Genomic DNA, 19,438 nt, shown 5'->3' with positions numbered 1-19,438 from the left:
TCAAGTCCTGATGAGCTAACAGGAAGAACTGAAAATAGAAAGAGGCCAGCTCGTCTCTTATTTCCATGTGTGAAATTGTGAATGTATTTTATAATGTGCTTCCTAAAAGTGATGAATTTATACTACACACCAATATAAAATGGGTACCATTATCACTATGTGTCTGTGGTTTTGGAAACAATCACAGCTACAGGACAACATGCCTAGAACCCTAGAGAGATCTAAGGAAAGAGAAAGACTGAAAAGCTTTATGTGCAAAATACGTGGCAACACACTTTGCTAAGAGACCATGATGGTTCCAAATACATATGAAAGCTGTTTTTCAGGCATGTAGGAAACTATGCCTTTTGGATTTTGCCAACAGGTTCAGATGGCTGTGATGCAGGTTAGATCCAAGTGTATTTAAAACTCTGTGGATAACCCTAATTACTGTTAGGCACTCAAACTGCAGTCAGGAGAAACAGTGTTGATGTGACAATAATTTATTATAGTACTGCATGAAGAGTAAAATGACAATGCCTAAAGCTGAAATTCAACCCTATGCAGAGGAACTAATGCAAGTTTCATAATCTACTGAAGTACTACTAAAGCACTGCTTCCAAACAGACCAATACATAAAGCATCAGTGGTGTTAACAGTCATCCTAAGAGGAACTCCTCTTAGGAAAAAAGCCTTGGGAAATTCTCTCATGAAACACTTCACTGCTAGGACTTGGGTCTAGATACTAACTGCAAGACACATTCTCACAGATACTTTTCTGGATTTAAGTGTATAATTACATCATTTTCTTAAAAAGTTGCCTTGAAAGGTAAGGTTTTGAGACACAGATATAAAAAGATGAGAGAGTCAGGGGACAGAATAAAAAAAAAAAACATGATCTTCAGTGTCTTCAACAGCAAAACAAACCTGTATTACAGATCACTTTGTAGCACTTTACAAAATGTACACTATATATATATCTTATATATGCATTTAAACAGTATTATTTCAGTCACTAAGTTCTTCCTCATCACTGAAATAAGCACTTTTCTTAATCCTTGGACGTTTTGAATCATCTGAAATTGAAGATTCCCCTGCAGTCTGTGTCCATCTTTGTTGTTCTTCCTCAATTTTGGCTTGCTATAATGAGGAAAAGAGAAGTATTAGCTGGGATTAAGAAAAATTAAGGAGCACTACAAATAACAATGCTAATTCTTAATATACACTGAATTATTAAATAAGTTAAAGAATTACAGGGGTTTATTTCTGGATAAACTGTGTGATCAAAGCCCTGGGAAACATTTCTGAAAGTAGCTCTCACATATAAGCTACACCACAGCAGCAGCCTGGACCATCCTGTATTCTCAAAAAGAAGAATTTTGCCCATGGCAAACTTCCAAAAATATAGAGAGATCTAAAGCAAAAAATCTAAGCAGATCTCTTTAGCTGAGATCTAAATCAAAAAATGCCTCATGTTTTAAACTGATGTTATTGAATCAGCTTTGTTCTGCTAACAAGTCTTCTATCCATTGTCCTTTGCAGTCATTCATTCACATAATGAGTGCCTTTGGGGATTATTACTGAAGGTTATTCAACTAACAGTTGAAATAGAATCTTCCTATTTTACCAGTTAAAAATCTTTGGATGGTGATAGTAAGGCATCAATAGAAATGAAAATGTTTCCTGGCTTCATAGGTTTCATTTCCAATTGTGGAGTTTCTGGGGAAAGGGAGGAACATTGTGAATATGTGAATCACTTTTTTGGACTACATCATGTAAAAGTCCTGCACTCATTACAGTCACATTCAGAACAAAGTTATTAACTCTTGACGGTTTTTTGGGGGGGGACAGGCACACAGGCAACAATGTTGACCAGGGAGCCAAGAAATTTGAATATCAGGTCAGGCTTGTTCTTTTTTGTGAAGCAAAAGGGTGTAGAGATAAAGAAGTAATAAAGACAGTAATACAGATGTTAGATAAGCTAGCTACATAAAAAAATATGCGTTCATTATGTTTTGGGAGATGAGGTCTATGAGAGAATGCAATGGTCTGTACTAGGCAAAGGAAGTGTGCCAGTAATAAGTGTTCAAGGACATTCCAGTGAGGACAGAGGATGTGTCTGGTCACTTATACATGACTGGTTTTTTGTCTCCTCAGACAACAAAGTAAAGAGGGATTTGTGGGCAAAAACCTAGCAGAGCATCACAGCAGAGATGACACAAGCAAATACCTAAGGAGCTTGAAGGAAAAAAAAAGGCTGCAACACACAAATACAGCAATAGAGAAAGAGCAAGAAACCCAAACAAAATTCCACTGAACATGTCTGCAATGTAAAGACGCCAACTATAGTTACCAGCTACTACTACCAAACCAGAGCCCACTCAGTACTATAGAGCAGACAGACCTATGCATGTATATCAGAGCTTCTGAAAAGCAGCTAAATAAGGGAGTTCAATTTAAAAAATAAAAATAAATATGCCATGCTTCAATTTTGTACCTGAAAAGCTATGGCTTGGCTGAGGCTATCTAGAGCAGGGTCTTCTCCTTCTTCTTCACTTTCTTCTTCCTCCTCACTTCATTGTGCAAGGAGATAGAGAAAAAATACATAGATATTTAAGTGTTTAGTATGAAAAAGGTTCCTAAAAAAAAGTAGTAACATGTAACTCAATAGACATACATTTCTTCTGGCTCCACTGTTTTCTTTCTCTTCTTCTTTTCTTTTTTTTTGGGTGGTTCCCGCTCCCCTAGCATATTTTTAGGACAAGCATAACTTAAGTGTCCTGCTTCCTTGGAAAGAAAGAAATATTGCTTAACAGAAGCCATTACAAACAAATATACGTTAAAACGTATCATGAGGGAAGTTCATGGGGGGGAAAAATGGGAGCAATTAGTAAGATAAATGGAATGCTGAATTAGCACACAGAAGACAAACTCTTCTCTAGGCTCGCCATGGAAATGAAGAGATTAGTGGTGATATGCATGCTTAACTGCAAACTGAGAACAAGCTACAAGAACAGTAGATTTTTTTTGTCTGTTGCTATGACTGAAAACACTACACATGGTTTATATTCAAAACAAGATAGAAACCTCAGAATTAACAATTTAAGACACAGGAGTGAGGTGACATTTTTGCTGTAAGAAGTGTTATGAATATAAATCAAGTCTGTATTGGACATTAAATACTATCCAAATATCATGGTCCTACATTACTGTGTTCAGGAAAAGTTAGGAATTAATTAAAACTTAAAACTCATTTCTATATAAAACAGTTGTTTCCTGTATTTATTTTATTGCCAGCTAAATAATGAACTTCCAAAGCTACAGCAAAAGCAGATACTTTGAAGCAAAGGGTAGGAAGTTGTCATTGCAAGTTTTCATGTGCATTGCTTATCTTTCTTGGGTTTTATTTCTCTTTGTTACTTTCATTACCATCTACTATTACTACTACTATTTAGTATTATGTCAATTATTTCTTAAGTTGTTCTTATCTCAACCCACAACCTTTGTCCATTTCTCTACATTTTTGGTTTTACTCACCCCACATTCGTAACACTTAGACTTATCAAAGTAGTTCCGCCTGCGAATGAATTCTGCTGCTCTTCCATTATCAATGGCAATACTTGCTTTTATTACTCTTCCAAACAACTACAGAAAATTGGAAAGAAAAGGTAAATGTTTTGGGACTGAAAGCCCAACCCTGTTGCCATAAAATCTTTCCACAACTTACCTGTTTGTTATTAAGTGCCCGAGAACAGTTTTGTGCAGATTCTTTATCCAAAAACAAAATAAAGGCAACTCCTTTGCTCTTTCTGGTGTCTTTGTCTTTCATAATGGTAACTCTGGAAACATATAACCACATTATTGATTTTAGTGAACCACACTAAAATTACTTCAGAGATATTTTTTTCCTTAAAGATCTCAGTGGGATCTTACCTTTGTTACACAGCAAAAGAGTTAAAGTATATTTAACAATAAAAATACTCATTAAATAGAAATTCAAAGGAGCAGCTAACCTGACCATGTATTTAGAGGTAGAGTGGAGATGATTTTAAAAAAAGCATGTGGGATCTTTCTGGAACCAGTATCACTCTTAATTCCCTTGGGTGACTTGAAGAACACAGAACATAATCTTTAGATTTACAAGCAACGTAACTGGAGGGAACTACATATACTAGAAGTGAAAGGAAAATTCATGAGTAATCTTACCATTGCTATTATTGCTGAAAAGCACAGTGTGAACTGCTTCCAAACTGAGAAATCTATGTTTGTGTAGGACTAATCAGCTAAACAGGTTCACAACAGGAAACACTAACTATATGCAGTACTGTTCTACAAATATCTCCAAATGAAATCCAAAGACCATGGATGCATGTGTCATTTCACATAACATACAAAGTTAAATCTTCAGTCTAACATTGAAATCAACGGCTTCAGTAGCACATTGAGAAGTTCATGAAAATCTAGAAACAGTAAAACAAAACCTGAAGATAATAATTTACAAGACAAGGCCAGGGTGTGTGTATGGCTGGAACCCACGCAGCCTCAATTCTTTCCATCTTAATGTCAGTTGTATTCAGTATGTATTCAGTATGTATCTCATGAAAAAAACCTAACAAAACAACAGTGAGAACCAGAATGTCAGGCTGCATGTACATAAAAATCAAAGTACAGGTAAAAAAGTTGGGAATACACTCCTCCCTATGTCCACCACAGGCAGAACAAGGTTCAGCCACAGGGGAAGCCAAAATTCTAAGAAGTAACCAAAAAAGTCAAACCCCACTTCAATACAAAAGGCCTACCATACAACCTGTATAAGTAAGAGATGACCTACATGGTAAAAAGCTTATGAAATAAAAACACAGTAAACAAAGCTCAAATTTCCCCAAATATATACACAAAAAGGTTGAATTTGACAGTTTTACTACCAAAGCCTCTTGGACAGGACACGTACAACTGCATGCATTAAGTTCAAGTGTTAATAAAACTGACTTTAAAACAGTTCTATTAATTTTTCTGCCAAGCTACTCTTTGAAGAATTCCAACAGAAGCCTGGTATGACTGTCAGGCTTCTAATCAGGATATTGAACATACCAGTTAATAACACAAGAATATAAAGAATCAAGTGTGACAAATTTTCAAAAAGTCAGGAACTTCTTGGAGCCATAGAAAGTCCGATTTCTTAATGAACAAACTCAGTTGAAGTCATAATAGTCAGGATATATTTACTTTTCCTGCTATTTGTCACCTGAAACACACTTCTGAGACTTCATACACTTTGAAACTCTGTATCTCACAGGTTATTGCAAAAGCTACTAGAAATTAGACAAGATACTTGCTGGTTTAGGATTAAAAACTGAAGACTTGAGTCTCCTTATTCTGACCAATTTAAAAAAATAAAGTAACTAGTCAGTTCCTTATTGTGACATTTCTTTCTATCATTTGAACACAGAGGCAGATATATTGTTCATGTATACCCCAAATACTGGAAGACATTAATGCAGCCTTACATCTAGCTTTAGGTAAAATACTAAGTAGTCACAATAACCAGCCCATCTAGAATCACAGAGAACTCTACACTGCATTGTGGGAACTGTGACATCTAGTTCACATAAGAAGCTCCCACTTTCACACTTACCCACTGTGCCCCACAGTGGTGAAGGAAAGGGGAATAATACTAGAAGAACACTGTTTCAACTGTTTCAGAGAAAGGACTCATGGTATGTAACAACATTCTACTTGCTCTTAAGAAATGGTTAGCAAAACCCGTCCCAAACACAAATATTCTTGTATTATGTATGTAACTGCAAGAACTTTCCTTTGTTAAATTAAATTTATACTTTATTAAAAATGAACAGAACTTCAATACAATTCCACATTCATACTTTAATTACAAAAAGCTCAAGACTTTCAAGTGAAGAAAAGACATAAAATATTTAAAATGAGAGGTACAAAAATAGAAGGCCATATCAGGTCACTTACTTGACAACTTTTCCATACTTTGAAAATATCTGAAATATAAAACAAAATAAAAAGATTTAACAACAGACAATTGCATTTCACTAATAATAAATTTATCATGACAAACTTATATATCAGTATTGATTTTAAGTCAAAATTGTTGTCAACAAGTTTAATCTAAACAATGCATCTCTTAAAACTTACCCTGTACAGATCATTGTTAGTCAAAGCAAAGGGTAAATTGGACACATACACTGTGCTTTTGCTTGGTGCCAACCCACCACTCATTTTTCTGATGAAAGGAAAAAGAGAGAAGAGTTAAACTGTATAGAACAAAGAAATAAATTAAAAAACTGTTTCAAGACTTTCAATTTTATTTCAAACCTAGCCCAGACATCCATGATAAAGTTGCAGGAGAGCATAGCTTTCATTTCCCTTGCATCATTTTACATGAAAATTAGTGTTTGCCTTCATGGACTACAGAAGACATACATTGCTTCCTCCTCTCCTGGATCCAAACATATTTTTGTTCTATGTGACTCGATTTGTAGTCAAGAAAAAACTGGCAAGTTAGTGTACTGAGAATAGTTCCCTGGTGATCTGTGCAATTAGAAAGGTTGAGGGCCAAAAGAAACAAGCAATGTTCGTTTATTAAACATTATGGACAACGTGTCAAATTACTGACCTTTGTACCAGTAAGATCTGATTCTTGATGCAAGCATCAGTTCAGATGTATTCAACATACAATAAAATACAATTGGTTAAGGGGGGAAAAAGAGTTTCCCTAAAGCAGAGTCCTAATTATTGTGGGGAGGGAGATAAATACATTTTTAAGTCAATGTAGCATGATGCTGAAGCGGCATGCTTCCATTTCTTCTCTTAACTATTGCTCAAGTTTCTGCGCTCCTCTAGAACTGCATGTGTCTAGAGCTGGCCATAAAGCAGCATCTCTGTAGAAGCACTCCCCTTCCTCCTTCTGACTAGGCAGATTTCTCCTGGTAGGAAGCAGGAAAATTTCCAATCTTTCAATTTTAATTTCCAATCTTTTCTATGCTCTTGAAACTGAGTATGTCTGGAGACAATTAATCAATTAAAAATACTGTTATAACCACATACATATCATCTAATACTAGGTGAAGAGTAACTGAACTAATTTGAAAATGACAAGCTAATATTTTTCTTCACATTTGGACATTTCCCAAGATTTCTAGTGGTGTAAAGTCTGTGCAAAACATTCTCTTTGATCCATTCTGTAGCCATGGTTGAGACCAAGAGCTAAGTGAGTAAAATTTAAGGTCAAAACATACCCCTTATGAAAGGCCATACCAAATAGTACAGCAAACCCACTCACTACACAGTCCAATTTTTACCTCCTTGTCCATTTTCCTACAGCCTTATTGCTGCTTCCTGGCACCTCTAGCCAATTCCCAACTCAGGATCAAGCCACTTCTTCAGCAAGACTGCCTCATTTTAAAAAGGCAGACAAAAGCTGATGAAGGGATAAAACCCCTAAAGTATTAAAATCAGCATCTGTCATATTACAGTTTCTTAGGGGACTTCTTGGGTAGCCAGTCTGAACAGATTGCTTGGCCAAGTGCCAACAAAAGTAACTAATATCACACTCTAATCCGGCTGATACTTTCTGGCATTTCATGATTTAGTTATCTGAAGGCCTGATATTCCCAGTAGATACTGTTTATCCAAGTGCTTTGCTTCTCTTTCCTGACATGCTTACTGTATCACAATTTATTTGAGTGGCAGTTTCCAAGTGATCCAATTTTGAGGTTTTTCATGTTCAGAGACTGTTTTTTGGCATGAGCAAAAATGGCAACACAAAGGTTAAGCAAATGAAAACAGAATAAATTTGCAATAAAGGCCACACATTGCATCTGGTGTTAGGCACACTGGGTTCATTATACCAAATTCCTTTCTGCTTGGCATTAGTATCTTTGACAAGCCTAACCAGACTGACTTGGCAACATGCCATGTGAATGGATGGCCTGAAGTGCAGTTATCCAGATGTACAGTGGATAGAAGGATTCAGGAAGAGCAATCTCAACACTGCACTATGCTATATTGCCAATGCTATTGCAGCAGTGGACAAGAAAACACTGAAGGTGAGCCTCAAGTATCTGAATACAACAATTTCACTCTGCCTAAAAGGCAAGAGAAGCTGGAGCACCTTGCAACAGCAGGCCAAAGCAGCGCCCATTTTAGTGGGCAGGCACCAGGGAGAACAGCATGACTGGAGAGCAGTCAGCCTGCATATTCCACAATGCCACAGCGCAAACTTCCACAGAGAAGGTGAGACATCAGGCGGAGATTACTACTGCCCTAACAGCTCAGTTAGAAAATTATTAATGAAAGCAGCCTACAGAACCACCATTTTCAGCTGCACACTGTTTTTTCCAGAAGCTGAAAGAGTTACACTCTGACAGCACTGGCTGCCAGACAGCTGAGGTTGAACGTTGGTTGTTTCTACTCCCCTGGACAACTCTGGGCTTAATAGTTTTGCTGCTCCAACTGCCCAAATATTCTTAGCAATCTGTATTGTTTAGAACTGTTTTGCAAGTACTGCTTATTTTTAATGTCTGATTCACTATACGGACACAACTTTAATACAAGAGGGAGTACAGCAACTCTGTGGTTATCATCATTTATTATAACGATGTTTTCTAGTTGTAGGAGTAAAAAATGCCAGTTCCAGCATTAAGCTAAGTCTCCAGACAAGACATGTCATCTGGAGGCTCATCATTACAAGGTTGAGAGTCCTGCTACTTCAGGAATTTTCTAAATTCATAGAACTGTCCAATATAAGATTTTCATCACATTCTTTCTCTGTGATTACCAGTCTCTCTGCTCAGCTGACAAGGAAAAAAAAAATCCTCTTCCCTCACAAAAATCTCCAAATGAACCAAAAAACAACATCTCAGCTTTCTTCTTGCTGCTGGAGACTCAACTGAAAGTCAGGTACAGCCTGGCTTCAAGGCTATATATCTCTTGCTAGAGCTTTTCAACAAATCAAAACATTTCTATTTTATCCTGCATGCTTTTTTTGGGCTTTCTTGATCTTCAAGGTATTACCTTCATTACTTAACTTTAAAACATTGGCTAAAAGCCTTTACAATACCTCCACAGAATTGCACACAATTCCCATTAATGTAATGGCTTCTCTGTAATACTAATGTCTTCTTCATTTATCACTTTCACATATTAACTTTGACAAGAGAGTTATGTCTCATTACAATGACTTATTGAATTCAATCTTTTTTGTCTTTTCTAACAACTTGAACTAAAAGAAGCCTTTTTTTTGACAAGAGCCATCTGTCAGCAATGATTAAGTCTCCTGAAAAATAGATCAGGTACATGAACATGTTTTGGTTCAATCCAATATGCTTAATGCAACATCTATCATTAGTATTGGGGATATCACAGAAAGACAATTATTAATTTCAGTAATTGGCTTTTCTACTCTATCCCAGAGGACAGAGGACACCACCAAAACAGTTCAGATGCCTCTGAATCATCAAGTGGAGCCTAAATTTACTTACACTTTCATGACTTAACTTTGGTATTTCAACTTAAAAGCACAAACTTGTATGTTTTTTTTTAAGTGCAGTGCAGCAATGTCAGATCTATGATTTAATCAACTGAAGTATGTACAAATGATTTGTGAGCAAGTTTCTGAAGACACTCCCACTCAGGACAATTAGAGTTTTTCTATCTCAATCCTTAAAACACAGTATATTCTTCCTGATTTAAGAGTGTCAACGGAGTTTAGACCCAAGTCAAGAAACCATTAACTGTGGCAGGAGCTTGGCTCAGACTAATATTAAAGTGTCTGCTAAAGGATGAAACCAAACTCATGTTCTCCTTGGTCCCTGACAAGGGTATCAATGACTTGCTACAATTCTGCCCTGCACAAGGGGCATAGAACAAGCTGTAAGAGAATAATCTGTTTTATCTCATACTCCCTTAAATAGTACCAAGCAAATATTAAACAGGATCAAGACTTGGTAAATAAGGTTAGCACTATCAGCAAAGAAAGAATACAATTTGCTCAAGCCAGAGAGGGACACAAAAAGGATCTGTGGTTTGAATCAAAACACTTTTATGTACTGTTCTAACTACAAAAGCATAGGGACAGTAAGACTGGGCAACCAGACCACCCACCCAGACTATCTACCAAACACATATAATTTATATATGTTTCTTTTCCAGATTATGTATAGGTGTCACATCAACCTTGGCCAAAATCAGTAGAACTTTGTCCCAGACAGATATAATGATATGACTCCACTTTCAGCCCCAGTACTAATCAGCATTCACTGAGACTTTATTGTGAATGAAGATGATACAGCAGTAAGTGCTTTACTCGACAACAAATGTACAATACCTACAGAAGTAAGGAGTGCTCTGGAGGCCTGGGCTGTCTTCTTTCGCCTCCACTTGGATAGACTCAGGGCCCTCAGAAGTTCATAATTTCTATGCTACCATTTCTCCCACACTCCAAATGGAAAGCCCATTAAAACTTTTCCAACAGTGTCTTTTTAAAGGGATTCTCAGCACAGCCAGATGGGAGAAGAGCTGTTTGGTTCAATCGCATCTGGTCTCACCCGGAGCTTCGCCCAGGAGGGGCAGATCTGGGTAACTCACTTCGTGCCGGCCCTTCCTCCTCAAATCACGAGACACGTAATCTATTTCAGAGTTCAGTGCGAGCAGAGCGACATTAAAGCAACACAACCACAGACTGCTCAGCAACTTCCACACGCCGTGTTAACACCTTTGGCCATACCATCACAGCGCGGCCCCGAACAGCCGCTTATTTCGTCCCTTCCTATTCCGCAAAGGCCCGAAGCGAGCGAGCTGTGAACGAGCGTTCGCGACACCCGCGGTGCCCCCGCCCCGGCGTACCCGTCACGGCGGGGCTCAGCCCGCGCGGGAGCCCATCGTGCGACGCGGCTCGGACAGGCGCAGGTGCGGTGCCGGCGGGACAGGACAGCCCGGAACACACGGCTCGCTCCTGTGGTACCGCCGCCCCGGCCCGTCGCGCTTCCGCCGACGCGCAGCTCCCGGCGAGGCGGCGGCCAATGGGCGGCGGCTCCGCGACGGCGGGCGGGGGTTTCCGCCGACCGCTCGGGAGCGCCGGAAGCGGCGGCGGTCGTGCGGGGCCGCCGCGGAGCTGCCGCGCAGCGGGAGCGGGGAGCGGGTGAGTGGCAGGTGGGTGAGCGGCGGCGACGGGAGCGGGGCCGAGCCGGGAGCTGCCCGTCTTCCTCCGCGGGACCGGCGGGGCCAGAGCCGATTCCCTGGCCGGCGGCTGCGGTGGGACGCGCTCGGTTTCTTGCGGGGCGCCCCGGGACCGCCTTCGTGCCCCCTCTGCGAGCACGTGCTCGGGGGCCGCGGAGCGTCCGTCCTGGGGAGCGGCACCCTCGAGGAATGGCCTGGGAGCGCGTCCCTCCCTGCGCCGGGAGCAGCCCGAGGGCGGCGGGAGCTCTGTGGAGCCGGACTGCTCGCGAGGTGGCTGAAACTCAGTGGCGGGACAGGAGCGGTGGGAAGGACGGCCTCCTCTGGGCAGGCGGCTGCTGGTTAGCACCCGAGATGGCTTGTAAGCCTTATCATTTAAACCTCTTTAAAACCCGTATGGGACAGAAGACTTCGATTCTCGGTTTAATTTGTGTATTTGTTTTGAAGGGAATATTCGTTCTCCTTGTACATACATCTGAGAATAATTTTAAACAATAATTCGTAATGAGTGTTTGGAGGCTACATAAGTCCCATTGTAAACACTTTTATTGATGTGTGTGGTGGGTGTGTTGGTGCAAGATCAGTATCCTTATTGTTTCTAGAGAGATAAATAAGACATGAGTGTGTCACTCAGCTCATTTCCTAATAAGTACTAGAATGAGTCTTTCAGAATAAATCTATGTGATTAGTTTAACAACAGGGTATGCTGTGATATTTTAAGTCCTTACTAGTATTTAAGCATCTCAAGTCTACTCTTCATGGTTCTTTATTCTCACTCATAGTCCTTTAAGTAGGCTCTTTCCCCTCCATTAGGGTTTTCAGGGATAGTCTTTATCTGTGATTCTTTATCAACAGATTCTTTATCTGTGACTTCAAGGGAACAAAGACCGTCAGAAATAACAAAAAGATGTGGAAACCCACCCAACCAGTGAGGACAATTTGATACAGTGACTTGCCCTGGGTGAAGTGCTATGGCTTGGTTGGTACTTTCAAGAGTAATTTTTGAGAGCATTGTGGTTTTGACCGGTTATGGCAGCAGTATGGAAAGCTGCCATATTTTGTTGTCAGAGTGTTTGTGCTGCAGGATGGAAAGCCACAGGAGCATCATCCACGCAGGTGTTTGCAGTGACATTGCTGGTAGAACAGCCACATCGGAGCCTGGTAGAATATGGCACTGGCACTGACGATGGACAGGCTGGTAACTGCAGGTGGTCAGGCAAAGATAAGTCCTAATATATCAGTCATTCTGGTAATATAACCCCCAATGCATTGCTTCCATTGCTCTTGTCCCAGTGACATATTGGAATGAGGTAGTAAGGAAGTGGAACTGGTGGGATTGTAAATCCTCATTGGAATGCTGCTGCTGTTATTAATTATATTCTGTTTACGCATGCTGTTTTAAGTTAAAATTATTGTGAATGGGTTGAGAAAGGTTGGAAGAAAACCTCTTGGTATCTAGGTGAATATCCTTAGACTTGTTGCAGTCATACTTCTAAATGCTTTTGAAACTCTTACAGCCTAATATTTGCTATTAGGCAGAGACAGATTGTCTTTAAATCTCTGTTTTGTCTTAGTGCCCCTCTCATTATATTTTATCTCCTAGTGTGTGAGATTTTTCCCTCTGCTCTCACACTTCTTTTTCATTTTACCAGTAGGACTGTGTCTATTCAGTGTGTTCTACCTGTCTCAAGTATGAAGGGAGGATGAGAAAGTTACTTTCTCCCCCAAACCCATTTTTATCTACCTTGCCTTCTGTCTAGGTAAGAGATACTGGGATATCTTTGAAGATTATCAAATACAGAGTCTAATTCCTGGAAGATAAAACAATATTTTGTCTGTCTTGATATCCTCACAGCAGGAATCATTCCAGCTTTTATAGTGATATTGCTAATAAGTTACATCTCTCCTATATCTTGTACAAAAGTGTTTGAGCTTTTTTGAGAGCTTTCCAAAGTAGAGAGGATAGACAAAATTGGCTCGCATTTGTCAGTCTCTGCTGTTTATCAAAGTAACATTATAAAACCAGATATATCCCAGTGGCATGGGAGGCTGCCTGTACAGCTCCAGGCTCCAGCTGCCTGTCTCTGTATTTGTTCACATATGGTAAGATGTAGCCATCTGGATTAGGAAGCTGTATGTGTGGAAAACAAAATTGTAGATTCTGCAGAAGGATGATAGCACATGCTAGAAAATTACAAATCCTGGATAAGTAGATACTTGTAGTCTTGATGAAAATTGATGTCTCAAATAAATGTAAGCAGACAAGAATTGTGTACAATTGTGTACAGTTCTTGTGGAGTGCTTTTGCAAATGTATCAGGAGGGTGCAAAAAGATGTGCAGAGACCTGTGTAGTCCGCCTGATGAGAAAACCTGTATTAGCACAGAGCACAACATAGTGCTAATTGGAGTAAAGCCATTCTTGGTGGCTGGCTACAACAGAGCAGCTTGTGTTGTATTAATAGAATTACCTCTGCACTTACAGAATGTCTTTATTTTGAGAGAAGACTTTGCTTTAGGTAAAATATTCACCTCTGATCAAAAATAGGAAGAGATTGTTTAAATTAATATAGCAATTACTTGTGTAATTATATATCATCATATTAAATATCAACTGTTTTTGTTGTATGTGCTAATAGAAAATAGTTAATCAGGATGAGTTACAGTATTAGGTATGAAACAAAACCAGATTTTTCTCATTCTTTGTTTTACAACAACTTTGTACCAAGTGAGAGAACAGTTGAATCTCAATACAGCATGATAAACTTGAGATTTGAGCTCTTCAGTCTTTGTTAATGGAATCTTCTGATATTGATCCTAAGAGTTTAACCTGTCCATGGTTGTTATTAAAATTGTGTTATGTCACATCAGTTAGGAAATGGATTTTCTTTTTCTGTAGAAACAGATAAAAGGTGCTCAGGATGCTGGGAATTGCATTTTCTTCCCTTCAAACAATTTTTTCTTTTGATATTTTCAAATACATCCTTATTGTATCTCATTGTTCTCAGCTAAATTTTATCTGTTTTGTCTTCTGTATAAAATTGGTCTTCTACTTGTTAACCTTACCAGCATTTTAACCAATGTACTTGGTGGTTGATTCTGCCTGATTTACTTCCTTCATTTCATTCCTCTAAATGCAGATGAGATTTTTTCTTCCACCTGCATAGTTGCTTGTTGTCTAGTGTATATTTTTTTGTCAGTCTGTTGACTTTTGTGATAGCATATCTCTACCTTTTTCCAGCTTGTGCTTTTGTCGAAATACTGGTCTTAATTCTTTCTCATTTCAATGAGGTCCAACAGTGATAAAAAAGGGGAGGGTTTTTATCAGCCTTGCTGCCTGATAAAATAATGGGGTGTGTGAGTGTTGGTGCCTACTGCCAGTGATGTGTGTTGAGATGTTGGAGGTGGTTTGACTGCATGAGGTATAAGTCTGTGCTCTGCTTCAGTAGCACTTATCTGAGATGTATTGCTTTTTGAACACTGCGTTCAGTTAACAGTTTCAATAACTCGTGCAGGGAAAAGGACAGTGTCACTACTGTATTTGTCAAAATGAAAAAAAAAGCAGCCCGCTTGAAAACCTCATCTGAATTCAGCTTCTGGTATTTTGCTGTTTGTCTAAAAAACTGAGGGTTGCCATCAAGTACCTAAATCTCTGTGAGGTGGGTGGGCTGTGGATGAGCAGGGGAGGGAGTGGGTGCTGTGAGCAGTTCAGGTGCTTCCCAGTTGTGGGCAAGTATAGACAGAAGGAATGGTCCACCCTGGGCAAGGGCTGGGCATGAGCGACCAGCAGTGAAGTGTTTTAAGGCAGAGCACGTGATGCCTTTTCAACATAATGATTTTGTCTTGCCGTAGCTAATTCTGTCCCTCCTGGTACATAAAAACACAGAAATGTTCAAGTACTGTTCTGAGCACAAAGAAAAGAGGGTGCTGGGGACAGCTAAGAGCAGATAGAGCATCCTCCTGGTAATGTGGGACGGAGGGCATGGGGTTGGCCTAAGAGCTGTTCATGCACATATAGCCCTGGTGTGCATTTTTAAGGCTCTAGAAAAAGTGAAGTACAAAATAAAGAAAAGTTGAGGCAGTTACTGTGAAAGTGCCAGGAAGGTGCTTCTGATGATGCATCTGACCATCCAATGCAACAATATGAGGAGTGGTTTCAGAATTAGTAACTCTTTCATGGAGCTAACTGGAGAAGGCAGGGACAATGGATCCTCTTGCTTTTGTCCTTACCAAAACTAGGAGCAGCTAGTTGGTTTAGTCAGCTTTTGATTTATAACCTGTAGCTACATCAGACTAGTTCTGTGTCTTGGTTGTAGAACAAACTTAAGGTGAAGTCTGTTATAAAATGGGACTATATTTTAAGAAGATAATCTGGTTCGTTTGAACCAATGCTAGAGTCAAAATATCTGAACATAGATGAACATCTCTGAACATCTTATAGTTGAGGAAAGAGCTTCTTTATCAGAATTCACTTTCTTTTACCAAAAGAAAAGTCTTTGTTAGATCAAACTTTTAATTAACTTCTCATCACATGCAACTGAATCTTATTTTTCTTTACAAAGACAGATCACAGGGTACAGACAGTTAAAACATTTAGATTGTACCTGTCTGGTTTACTTAACAAAAAAAATATACTTATGATGAATATATTTGTATTTTTTGCTAACCTCAGTTTCTGTTTTTGTAGGTAGGTGAATGGGTCTTCAGAAGCAGAGTTGCTAAAATTGACAGAAAAGTAAGTATGTGAGTGTTGGTTATATTTTGCAAAAGTGTATATCAGAATTAGTGCTACCTCTGTTTACAGTTAATAAACTCTTTTATGTTGATTCTTAGCATCTGTACTAATCATTAATTTTATATAGCCTCAAAAGTCTATTTCCAGCAAAGTGGTTTTACTTTGTGCAAGTAGGTAACATTTTGTATTTCTCCTTCTGAACATGATCTGCTATTACTTTTCCATATTGACTGTTTTTAACGCCTAGAGCTACTATTGTAATGGAAGGTTTGAAAAATATAATTCTAGCAGTTACTTATCTACTTTTAGTATTGTATAGTAGATAATTTGTCACCTTTATAATCATCAGAAAGGTTTGAACTCCTCAAGTCTGTGTTGTCTAGTACAGCATGACTAGAATCTATTAGGATGATGGTTTATTTCCACCTCTCTTTAATGACTAACTCTGCTTCCTTTCCTCTGGAAAGAGGTATTTTTTTGTTCTGCTGGCTCCCAATTTAAAACAGAAAGTATCTGCATGTGAAGAATGTATTATATGCATGTAATCAAAATGTGGGGCTTTGTACCAAGAAATTACGTGCTGCATTTTGATCTATTTCCAGACGATTGAATTGATGAAATAATTCAAATTATTATATTTTTTTAAAAAGTAGAAATTATTTAATAAATAGACATTGAAATACTTTTCTTAAAGTTCCAGTGTTTTTAGAAGAACAGTATTAAAATTGCTGTAAGGTATGTGTGTATGCATTTGTTTGTACATCTAGTATTTGCAATATGCGTATATTTCAATAGAGAAATTTATAGTATCTCTAAGTCCTGTAATTTTACTGATTATACTGAACCAATTTCCAGTTCCATGTTCTTACCCATACTGCAAGTTATTTTTGCTCCAAGTACATTACATACTTTACATATTTTAAACAGCTAATAATAAGAAGTGTACGTACAGGGCTTGTGCATAATACATTGTATTGGAAGAAATCCTGGAACCTTTATTTTTCTGCTCACTGTCCTTTTGTCTATTCATAATGAGTCTCGTTTTCACTAATTGTATTTTCATTGTCTTTAGTGGCATATCGAAGAGATGAAATGTGGTCTGAAGGGCGATATGACTATGAAAGAGTTCCAAGAGAACGTCTCCCTCCAAGGATTCATGGTGATGTAAGTGTGTAATAAGCATTGTATCTGTAGCATTATAACGTTATACTATACCTTTATACAATGACCTGTTCCATAGGGGGTGGATTTATGTACCGGTGTAAGTTCCTAGTATACCCTAAGTACATTTTTTCCCCTTTCTTTGAAGTCAGCAGTCTGGCACATGCATCTGCACAGAAATAATAGGCTGCCTACTGAATTAAATATTGGTTTCTTTTTTTTTAATTTTCAAATCTGTTGGAACTGTTTTAGAATATTTGTATTTTGGTAAACTGATTTTTTGGTGTAATTCTTTGAACAGGATTTTTAATGACTTCCGGGGAACAAGAGGCCATACTAATGTTCTATTTTTCCATAGTCTTTTTATGTTAATATTTCCTTAAGTAACTTCAGGTGGTAAAGGAACTTCTTTCATGATTGTTCTTGTCACCAGCACAGTTTTTTTTAATAGTGGTTAAAGTATAGGAGAAGATATTTTTAACAAGTGTTGAAAGTACTTCTTTGCTGAAGTTGTGCTTTGGAGTCCTGTAAAGGAAACACTTTACAAGAAGAGTGTCAACAGAAATCTACTTTGTAGATACAGAGTCTTTTGTGGTGTGTTATGTATGTATGTATGGTGTGCTTGTAAAAGCAAATGCAGAAGCTGTGCTTGCTGTGCTATAGAATAACTTCAGAATGCTTTTAGGAATTCTCTGTTCCAGAGAGTTGGGCAATTTTTTTTTTCCCTTGTCTGAAGTCTCCAACAAATGAATAAAACAGGTTGTAGCTTTTTCTTTGGAGGTATTACACCGTAAATAAAATTTTAAGAATACTTTTTGATATTTCTATTTACATCCTGTATAATGTGCTTTTGGCAAAATAAAAGGTGCCAGTGCTTCTTATCTGACTGCCCTTTTTCTTATGGTAAATGTTGAAATAATACCATAACTGATTTAGTGTCTTCTTGGTTCTCTCTGTTTTGTTTTCAGTTTATCTCTTTGAAGACTTTTGATTACTCTCTGTAACTAATAACACAGGCTTCTCTATTGAGTAGTTATTAGTGGTTGGCTGCTCTGTGACATTTTTGTTACTGTGACAGGCAAAAGTAACATTTCTGCATTTTCAGCAATCTGGAAATCAGGTTGATTTTCACAGGATGTTTAGCTACCTCCTTCTCCAAAATGCTTATCAAGATAGGACAAGAGGAAAGGCAGAATGTATTTTCAAAGGTGTTTTTTCAGTTGTTTGACTAACACATTGCCAATTTAATTTAACCATTTCAGCATTGACATTTCTAAATTCCTGTAATCTTTCAGGCTGTCCAGGGAACAATGTGTGATTAGGCATTATGAAAATTTATAGTCTGAAAGATGTGATGCACTCGTTTTGATGCAAATTTTAACTAGATAGTTCAATGCTAGCTTTATATTACATGTATTTGGAACTGGGATTGAAGGGAATAGCAGAGTACACTCATCACATTTAATATTACCCATATGTACCAAAACAACATCCCCTGTAACTGGGCAAACCAAGATATGGTGTCTCTCTGCCATACTGAAAGATGGATATGGAGTTCCTTCTCATACAGCTCTGCAGATTCAAGATAGTTGGAAGGTACTTTCTGTCCTTGTAAGCCTGTGCTATTGTATTTGTGTCCACATGTAGAAGTGTGACTAAATTTTGATTAGACAAGTGAAATGGAATTAATTTGTTCAATCTGTTAATACGCTTAGTGTTTGCTGATAGGTTAGTATGTTAGAAATGAGATGTGCCAGTGATACAGAATGAAGTATCTTTTTTTGAAGAAAGCAATAGATGTGTCCCCATCTAAACTGGGTGCTAATTGTATATGAAGTACAGATTGTAGTAGAAACACAGTTACTGTTAAAGAACATGAAATTGCAAGCACTTGATATAATTGTGTGGGAAGGATACTCATCGAGTTTTCATGTAACTGTTCTTTTGTATGTCAGTATAGTTATGTGGTGGGGTCTTCTGGGTGAGGTTAAAGCATGGAGCAGTTTTATTTAAGCTGCACAGCACATCTTTGTAAGACACCAAACTAAAAAAAAAATTACATGTGGAGGATGTTCGATGAGGTAAGAGTAGATCAAGCATTGTGACTCTGTATGACTGTGTATGTAGTCTCCACTTTGCACCAGTATGGCTGTAGGCTGGCTTTAGATTGCCCTCTATTCAGTTTGTTGGGTGGTCTTTGAAATCAAAACAAACATTTTTTTACATGACAATATTTAGCAGTTTGGGAATATAGTGTATTTTTCTGCAAAAACTATCAGTGCATTAGATTGTGACTTCTTACTACTAAAAAAAATAGCTTGAATGTCTTTCCCGCCTCCCCCCCTGCCAAATTGCACATGCTA

The 19,438-nt window shown here is 38.3% G+C and overlaps 2 protein-coding genes across 6 annotated transcripts in view; one reads left to right on the top strand and one right to left on the bottom strand.

Annotated features, from left to right (window-relative positions):
- Window positions 1-466: 466 nt before the first annotated feature.
- On the bottom strand, window positions 467-10,974 carry ZCRB1 (zinc finger CCHC-type and RNA binding motif containing 1). 3 transcript variants are annotated; one of them, XM_053977246.1, is made up of 8 exons: window positions 10,852-10,974; window positions 6,142-6,229; window positions 5,959-5,987; window positions 3,707-3,818; window positions 3,517-3,624; window positions 2,657-2,766; window positions 2,477-2,552; window positions 467-1,119 (listed from the first exon to the last, which is right to left on the bottom strand). In XM_053977246.1, the coding sequence occupies exons 2-8, from the start codon at window positions 6,223-6,225 to the stop codon at window positions 988-990; spliced, it is 651 nt and encodes a 216-aa protein (XP_053833221.1). In that variant the 5' UTR covers window positions 6,226-6,229; window positions 10,852-10,974; the 3' UTR covers window positions 467-987. The 3 variants fall into 3 exon arrangements, with proteins under 3 accessions (XP_053833221.1, XP_053833222.1, XP_053833223.1); XM_053977247.1 differs by lacking the exon at window positions 10,852-10,974 and adding an exon at window positions 10,338-10,839; XM_053977248.1 differs by lacking the exon at window positions 10,852-10,974 and adding an exon at window positions 10,733-10,839.
- Window positions 10,975-11,105: 131 nt separating this feature from the next.
- The window catches only part of PPHLN1 (periphilin 1), a 64,164-nt gene continuing 55,831 nt past the window's right edge, over window positions 11,106-19,438 (top strand). For all 3 annotated transcript variants that reach the window (XM_053977244.1, XM_053977243.1, XM_053977245.1), the window contains exons 1-3: window positions 11,106-11,157; window positions 15,867-15,914; window positions 16,987-17,078. In XM_053977244.1, the coding sequence (XP_053833219.1) occupies window position 15,914; window positions 16,987-17,078 (93 nt within the window). In that variant the 5' untranslated portion in view covers window positions 11,106-11,157; window positions 15,867-15,913. The remainder of the gene's footprint in view (window positions 11,158-15,866; window positions 15,915-16,986; window positions 17,079-19,438) is intronic.

The sequence above is a fragment of the Vidua macroura genome, chromosome 5 (assembly GCF_024509145.1).
Source record: "Vidua macroura isolate BioBank_ID:100142 chromosome 5, ASM2450914v1, whole genome shotgun sequence".
NCBI lineage: Eukaryota > Metazoa > Chordata > Aves > Passeriformes > Viduidae > Vidua > Vidua macroura.
The sequence above is the reverse complement of the archived record's forward strand: the minus strand, read 5'-3'. Positions and strand labels throughout refer to the sequence as shown.